The sequence below is a fragment of the Zingiber officinale genome, chromosome 7A (assembly GCF_018446385.1).
Source record: "Zingiber officinale cultivar Zhangliang chromosome 7A, Zo_v1.1, whole genome shotgun sequence".
Lineage (NCBI taxonomy): Eukaryota > Viridiplantae > Streptophyta > Magnoliopsida > Zingiberales > Zingiberaceae > Zingiber > Zingiber officinale.
The window spans coordinates 141,519,758-141,528,479 of NC_055998.1; the positions used below are offsets into that span (position 1 = coordinate 141,519,758).

The window sequence follows — 8,722 nt, forward strand, 5'->3', positions numbered from 1 at the left end:
CTGATTTAAAATTTCTTTATGCTAATGCAATTTCTTTGTTCTACATGTGCTAAGGGATTGGATCTAAGGTATACATGACATATCTTTCATCCCCCCATGGTCAAGGAGCTATAACTAAAGGTTTCTAGTCAAAATCTAGCTTCCCAATCGATTAGGATCGAACACAATCGATTGAAAGCTATTGGATCGATCCACTGATCGATTCAACTCGCTACTGTGCACGGGGTAAATTCTGGATTGATCGGCTGATCGATCCAGGCTTGCCAATCGATCGGCTGATCAATTCCAAAGCTCTCTGTTCGCGAGGCTAATTCTCCGATCGATCGATTGATCGATCCAGAAGCTGACTGTTCGCGACAATAGCTCCGATCGATCGGCTGATCGATTCAGAAGCTTACTGTTCGCGGAACAAGCTGCCCAATCGATTAGCTGATCGATTGAGGAGCCTCCAATCGATCAGCTGATCGATTGAGGTTCCTCCAATCGATCGGCTGATCGATTGAGGTTTCTGATTTCGTATCAGAAGTCTGATTTCAGCACTGTTTCGTGCTCAAATCGCATATATCAACTCTATAAGCAAAAACAAAGCTACTAGATCTATCATTACCCATGGCTAGCTAACCGAGATCATGTCAATCAGTAATCTAAGCATAACTATCGCAATTCAAGACACTTAATTAACTAAAAGTGCAGAAAAGTAACACTACAAGAAATACTAAGTTCTTAGGTTGCTAGTTTCTCCAAAGATCTTTATTCCAAGTTCCTATCCACACACATCTTCATTGCATTGTCCTCCAGTCTCCGCTAATCCATCTTTCCTTTACCTTTATCTGCAGTATAAGGAAAAGAAGTATCTGTAAGCTTGGGAGCTTAGTAAGAAACCATCTACCTCACTAAACATGCATACGATGTAATTTATGCTTTTAAAACATGTTGTTTGAAATATATACTGAACATGTTAGAGCATGGCATGGTATACTATCATACAGAACATAGAAATCAAAAGCTGATCATGGCAATATCTTCTAGTATCAACAAGATAGAACTAGACTAATACAATAGCTAACTAAACTAATGCTAAGCTGATACAAATTTTGAACTGTAATCACATAACTAAATTGTGAAGCTTTGAAAAACTATTTATCATAAATAGATGAAAATACTAATCATGCTGCTGATGGGTCTGACAACTGTACTTGCTATGCGCGCATCCCTAACTAGACCTGAGGTAGCTAGTCCCAAATCTAGTAGGGTTTGCTAGGTTATCTAAACATAAGGACGACTATGGGAGCCCAACCCAAGGACAACTGAAGTTCGGTACAGTGCCACTGATAAAAGTAAAATACTGTTTTATAACTGAATTATCGTATCTCGCTATTTATCTCTATTTATCTGAACCTAGAGCTAGGTTATCTGAACCTAGAGGCGACTGTGGGAGCCCACCCATTGGACCGTAGTCCCATATAAGCTATAGCAAGACTAAATATGCTATTTTAAATGCTTCTACTGCATTTACTGAACTATTAAAATGCCTACTGTAGCATTTTACTGAGCTAAACATTTTATCAAACACTTGGTGTGCACTAGAACACACTCTACGTACTGAAAATCTGCATACGACTAAACTAATGCATAAAACACACGAATAGCTATTTATACTGCAGGTGAGGGGTTTCTTACATCCCGCGCTAGATTTCCTTACGATCTGTTCGCTAGGTTTCCCAGAAAAACGATCTTCTCGACGATCCTCCCACGTCTACGTGCTCTTCTCGCGGAGAGGAGCGTCCTCGTGCTGGAGTTGTCGCCGGAAGGTGCTCCTGCGACCCTAGGGATGGAACCCTAGGTCTCTTGGGGTTTTGGTGGCCGAGAGGGTGCGGAAGAGAGAGAGAGGCGGCGTGAGGGTGGGGAGAGGAAGAAATCCCAATCCAAAATAAACCCTCACTTAATTATTTTCCTATTTATATTAAGTGGTTTATTCGGCCAACTCAACTTAAATATAATTGCTTCTCTCTTCTTTCAGCACACCCCTGCTGGGGTCTCCTGGTTACTAGAATTCTCTATAAGGCATAGCGTTCGCTAGGTCTCGGGTTCGATCCCCGCGTAAGCTGTTTTATGTTTTTATTTGTTTTTGTTACTTCCGCTATTCTAAAAATTTCATAAAAATATCCTAAACTTCCAGAAAAATAGTAGAATATTTCTAATAATTTATTTGGAAATTTTCGGGCGTTACACGAGTAGATCAGCCGAGCTGTAGGTCCGTGTTGCAGAGCGACTTGAGTAGGTCTGCAAAGCGGTCTTGACAGAGCGATCTTGACAGAGCAGGTCTTGACAGAGCGGTCTTGACAGAGCAGGTCTTGACATAACAGGTCTTAACATTGTCTTGATAGAGCAGTCTTGACAGAACGGTTTTGACAGAGCGGTCTTGACAGAGCAGCCTTGACAGAGCAGGTCTTGACAGAGCAGTCTTGACAGACCAGGTCTTGACAGAGCAGTCTTGACAGACCAGGTCTTGACAGAACAGTCTTGAAAGACCAGGTCTTGACAGAGCAGCCTTAACAGATCTGGCAAAAGACTGACCAGGCGAGTAGACAGAGCTGACGAGCAGACTGACCAATCGGGCGGACGAAGAGACCGACCGGGAAAATTGATCGAGGCCTGCGAGAGTCGCAGTTTCCTTGAAACAGATTTTCCCCCACCTCCGGCTGTGCTTCAAGGCTTATTCGGGTCATCTGTTTCCCAGGATGCAACGGTTTGACCGTGATCCCCACCAAGCACTGGTGGTCACGGCGAACTGAGTGACACCCGATCGCTATTACGAGCACTCTGCCGAGCAGGAGTAGCACTACAGAGGAGGGGAATGAGGTGGATAGCTCTTGCTTGCTTCGCTGCGTGTGTGTTCTCTGCCTTTGATCACAGCCTCCTTATATAGGAGCTCAGATCAATGACACAGCGTTAATGGCCATTACCTACTGTTTCACTCATTATTACTCGAACGTTTAGATTCTGTATTAATTTCAAATTTAATGCATCCGTTACAGCAGCAAAATGTTTACGTAGCAAAACGTTGGTTGTTCCACTTGGCGAATTTTGCCTCGACCGGTCTGGCATTCGATGCGCGCAGGTCGTGCTCGCACACGAGTCAACATAGTTCAGTGCAATCCAGACCCTGGATTTGCATCCCCCTTGTGCATCCACGTATGAAAGAGAGCCTATCCTCATGCATTTGTTCACAATCTCAATGCATGCGAATCAATATAAACCAACCATCATGCCATGAAACTCTCAATATGAGATTAAAGTCCCATTCACAATAAAATCTCTTTCCTCTTTCACCTCTTCTCCATTCACTTATATTCAACACTCTCTTTATATAGTGCCTCTGTAGTGTACGCGCACGCTTCTCAAAGTGTGTGCATGCTTCTCAAAGCATGTGCACATTTCTCAAAGTACGTGTATGTTTCTCAAAGCATGTGCACGCTTTCCAATTGTCCTATGAAAGGATAAGTCAGGAAAGTGTCCTGACACATTTCCTTAACAGGGTGTGTAAATCCCTGACATGATAGTGAAAGCTTCTGCCATATGGTTTGCCTGTTAACCATGCCTTGCTATCAGCATCATCAACTCCTAGAATGATACGATGAGCTAAGCAAGGAGTCCCACTATTTGACCGAGTGGGTGAGCCGCTCGGCTGGGCTTCCTCGCCCGGCTACTCAAGCTTGTTCTCCACGATCGTTCGATTCGGTAGGTCGTAAAGCAAGGGGTCTCGCTATTTGGCCGAGCGGGTGAGCCTCTCGGCCGCGATTCCCCTCCTGGCCGCTCGAGCCTGTTCTTCTCCACGGTTGTTTGGCTCGGTAGATCGTCCCTTGTGCAATCGAACAAGCGGTCCGGTCGGACTAGCCCTTGTAGGGTTGGCACAGTTGCGAACATCTATCTTTCTCTGTAGTTGTCCGGCTATTGGGGCGTTGCCTATCTCCTGGCCGGACTAGCGATCTGGTTGGACTAGCTTCCAAGCAACACCTTGATCCTGGACCCTCTTTTTGCTGAGTGAGCGGTCATGTTTGATTGAACCCTTCAAGCCCGATCGACCCGCTCGGCCTATGTTGGTGACCTGACGATTCCATACCTTTGATCACCTTTACTTTGACCTCTATATCAGCTGCTTTTCTCGTCTTTGACTCATCCTTGACAGACTCCTTTTACCACCGCATCAATGAATATAGAATCTAAATATGATTTTATTTTTTTTTATTGTTTTGGTGTTTTAAGGACCATTAACTAGTTTTGACCCAAAGGAACTTGATGGAGTAATGATGCTATTTTATAATAGTGCTTTCGTATTGTAGGAAGTCGTTAAGTTCAAGTTTTATCATATTAAGTGGAATCAGCTATATAGATCTTTTTATAATATATTAGCTTTATCTTTTATTATATTATCTATACTTCAATAAATTTTATCTTACTTTATTATTGTTAATTATATTTTTTTAATTTTTGGTTTGATGTGTATATTTGTTATAATTTTAAATCGCCCAATTGGAATATTTATTATATTTGTATCATCTTAATCGTGTAAGTTTACCCTTAATAATGCAATTTCAACTCTATAATATTTTCATTTCTTATTGTTCATCATCATATGTTCACAAAATTATCTTAATATCTTTATCTCTGTAACTCTCATCTTCTATTCATATGTTCGGATTATAGTCCAATATTTAATGTCATATAACATAACAAGTATAATCATTAAAAATAATATTATTTTGATATCCATAATAAATGATATTATTTAGAGGTTCTTTATTTTGACAATATAGTAGACTAAGAATAATTATTCATCCAAGAAACTAAAAAAATAGCTAAGAATGATCATTAAAACAGTACAATTTTATGAAAATTCCACGAGCAGTGAAATAGCTCAACATTTCCTATCAACCGATGAACCAAAGGCACCAACATTGTTCTTCTTATTGAGATTACTAACTTAATACCTGATGTGTTTCCTAGATTCCAACCAAAACAAAGTAGTTGAAGGTAATAAATAGCTTTTTAGTCTAATTAATCACTCTCCGTTGGAGATCGTTGCCCAGTCATGAACAACCTTTTGCTCGTTATTATCGCAGTTACTATGCTCCACATCCTGTTCCTTAAAAAGCTACAAAGGTTCTTTGGTTACAGCAATTACCACAGCTCAGCAATCAGACATTAGAATATACTAATTTTTCATAAAGGCCAAACAAATTAATTCTCGAGAGTAGATAATTACAAGGTGCCTAGCATCCAGTTACAATGAAATTCTTTACTTTCTTATTATACTACTAGTAGGGTTTAGGTACATAAGCAGAGGTGGGTGATTCTAATAAGGGTACTGGACGGATTGACGGAGACGCTGAGACGAATATATTCATCTTTTAACACCATTGGAACTCAACATTGGGCAACATCTAATATTATCATAATCACTGAAACAATTTTATAAGATCAAACAATATTTAAGAAAACATTGCACTGGCCATTCTCATGGCCATTCTCATGACCTCAAACAATGGACAATAAATGAAAATAATAAATAGAAGGAAAAAAAAAACACTCGCAAATAAATCAGGTCACTAAATTAATTAGCCTTGTCGTTGGTGTCAGACATACGGCGGCGGCTTCGGCAGGCCGACGATGTCGCCGCAGAGCAGAGCGTTGGCCGGGATGTCGGACTCATCTCTCAGCGACCGCGCCGGCGACTGGATGGTGAAGTAGAGCTGCTGCCCGAGGTACCTCCTCTCCCAGAGCTCCGACCTCAGGTTCCACATCCCGGCGTTGTCGAACGTCATCAGCACCGCCGACCACGACCTCTGGTACACCTGTATCGTGTGCCGGCTCACCGCGTCCAGGTTGTTGTACAGCTTCCTGCTTTCCGGCGTCCACTTCCCGTGCCCCATCCCCACCGGGAAAAACGCGTAGCCATCGATGTGGTACGCCTGCGTCGTCCTCTCTGGGTTTTCGAACACCACCTCCACGAAGGTCCTGAACGTCATGTTCAGCACGTTGGGCGCGATCTCGATCGCCGTGTTTTCCGCCGGTGGCTCGTCGCCGATGATGTCGTACTTGAACACCTTGCTGGCGATGCCGAAGTACTCGGCGAGCTTGAGCGGCGTGGCGGTGTCCTCGTGGGAGACGGCGTTGAGAGAGTACCGCCGCTTCCCGTTGACCTTGCCGGTGGAGCTGGCTATCTTGACGGTGCGGGTGATGTTGATGCTGCCGTAGTGGTAGGAGCCCTGCGGGTTGGGGCGGGCGGCGCTGGCGGTGAGGTTCCACCGGAACGACCTCCACTGATTGAACGACCACGACCACCCTTCCGGAGCCGGCGGAAGGTCCTTCGACGGCGGCGTGCTGGAACCGTTGTAGCGGATGATCCCAGTGGCGGAGATGCTGTACTTGGTGAATCGCGAGGATGCCACCATGTAGTAGTCGCCGGGGGTCCTGTCGGCGGTGACCAGGACGGAGAGGCACTGCCCGACGTGGACGTCAAGGGCGTCGTAATTGTTCTGCACCGTGTGGGATCCGTCCATCTCCACCAGTAGCATCGAGTGGGACTGGATCCGGAAGTTGAGGGTCACCTTCATCCCCACGTTGCAGACCCGGTAGCGGTAGGTCTTTCCGGCCTCCATGAAGAAGAGCGGCGCCTCGTCATTGCCGGACGCGTCCTTCCCTGAGTGGCCGTTCATGAGGATGCCGGCGGGGCGGCCAATGGCATTTCCGGCGTCGAGAGTTTTAGCCAGGATCTTGTGGCTCTTGGCGTACCAATCGCCGATGAGGACGGTGTAATCGTCAGCGGGGTCGTCGAAGGGCACCGGGATGAGGAGGCGGCTGTTGACGCGGAGACCGCCGAAGGCACCGGCCGCCTTCTGCATGCCGAGCGATGGGAAGTACATGAAGCTACCGATCTGGTCCTTCACCTGAAAATGGTACGTGAAGTTCTTCCCCGGCAGGATCGGGCAATTGGTGCCGGCCACGCCGTCTTGCCACGTATATTTTCGGTGCTGAATTCCATTCCTGATCGTAATCAAGAACAGAGCAATTAAGAAACAGAGCGAGTTCGATCGCTGGAAATTTTAAAAAGGAAAACAGATCAATGGATATGACGACGGAACCAGGTGAAGAGGAAGGGCTCGTCGAGGTTGTTGAAGACGCTGACGATGACGTTGTTGTTGGTGGTGGAGTTGATGTTGGGGCCAGGGAACTCGCCGTTGATGAGGATAACCTGCTGGGGGACGCCGAGGGGGGCGATGGTCCCGTAGGAGACGTTCCAGTCGAAGTAGATATAAGGGTCCTCGGAGCGAACGAGGCCGAGGAGGAGACCCAGCAACAGCACCAGCATCGTCGTCGCCGACATAGGATGGATTGAAAGAAGGGGAAATCTGTGGGTGGTGGAGGAGAGGGAGATGAAGGGGAGTTTTATAGTCCGAAAATAGTAATGTGGAGCGCGAACGCCGGTCGGAAAGCTTGCACTGCCTTACTCGTCGCCAGTCGAATTCTGCTTTTGGCGGGTAAATAGGTCAGTTTGACTTTGGCACGTTGACATTTTAAGTTGACCGCTACGTGGTAAAGTAGTTACCGTTCCGTTCTGTTTTTGGTTAGTTGATTATTAATTTGGTCGGATGGGAGTGCTTATAGCTATTCAAAATATATAATTATAATAATTGTTATTATTTTATATAAGCCAGATGTCTAAGTCTTTGGTTAAATTAGTCTTAGTGAAATATTTAAGGATAGACATAAATTCATGATGTATCATTTCATATTTTTTTTTAGTCTCATCATTTTATATGTATTTTTGAATATTTCATTGAGATTTTTTCCTTGAACATATATAGATATATAGAATTGTTGTGAACTATTTCTTAAGCATTGCTACATTTTCCTTTTAATTTTTTAAATACAACTTTTTCTCTTTTTCTTTGTTCTCGCTGAAACAATTCTCACCTAAACTCACTACACAGCTTCGCCCACCAGCCACTCACCCCCCACCTCCATCGTCGGCGGCATCCGATCTCTTGGACCCACCCCAATGCTACAGTATGGGGGGAAGGTGAACCCTTAGGGGGATCACGACATGGATTCCAGCCGCGATCGCTGATGGATTTCGATGAGTTAGGCATGGAATCCAACGCGATCCAGCCTGATCACGCCGGATTCTAGCTGCGATCCGGCTTGATCGCGGTCGGAATCCGATCACTGTTAGACCCTGGCCGGTTCACGATGGGATTGCAACTGGAATCCGGTCGAAATCTAGCGCGATCCAGCCGCCACGCTAGCGATTGCGATCGCGACCGGATTTCAACCGGATTGTTGTCGGGATTTTGGATACGATCCGGCTGACGGTGGGCGGGTGATCGGCGGTGGGTGGGTGGGCGGCGATGGGTGGGTGGCCGACGGTGAGGCTGGCACGTTCGCCGCCTGGCACGATTGGCACACGAACGATGATTTCAACGAGGAGAGGAAACGAGGAAAAAAAATGCAAATAGAAAATTAAAAAAAAAACTGATATGGCATCTTCACTAGAGCAGTCTGTAGGAAATGTTCCGTAGCATAACATTTATATATAAATAATTAAATTAATTAACTTTAATCAAGTAGTTTTTCACAAATTGAACGTGGCTCATTGAAAATCAGTTGATGGAAATAAAATAATTTTTTTAACTAAATACAGTGTGGAGTTCAAAATTGA

At 44.9% G+C, this 8,722-nt stretch overlaps 1 protein-coding gene across 1 annotated transcript; it reads right to left on the bottom strand.

Annotated features, from left to right (window-relative positions):
- Positions 1–5,636: 5,636 nt before the first annotated feature.
- LOC122002996 (L-ascorbate oxidase homolog) lies at positions 5,637–7,387 on the bottom strand. Its single transcript, XM_042558425.1, has 2 exons — positions 7,146–7,387; positions 5,637–7,047 (listed from the first exon to the last, which is right to left on the bottom strand). Exons 1-2 carry the CDS (start codon positions 7,385–7,387, stop codon positions 5,637–5,639), a joined length of 1,653 nt encoding a protein of 550 aa, XP_042414359.1.
- Positions 7,388–8,722: the final 1,335 nt, after the last annotated feature.

What these genes read in the sequence shown, in the direction of transcription:
- LOC122002996 (XM_042558425.1), bottom strand. Translation starts at nt 7,387, where the DNA reads ATGTCGGCGACGACGATGCTGGTGCTGTTGCTGGGTCTCCTCCTCGGC. An exon ending in GAGCCCTTCCTCTTCACCTG is followed by an intron (nt 7,048 to 7,145) that starts GTTCCGTCGTCA and finishes GATTACGATCAG; the next exon opens with GAATGGAATTCAGCACCGAA.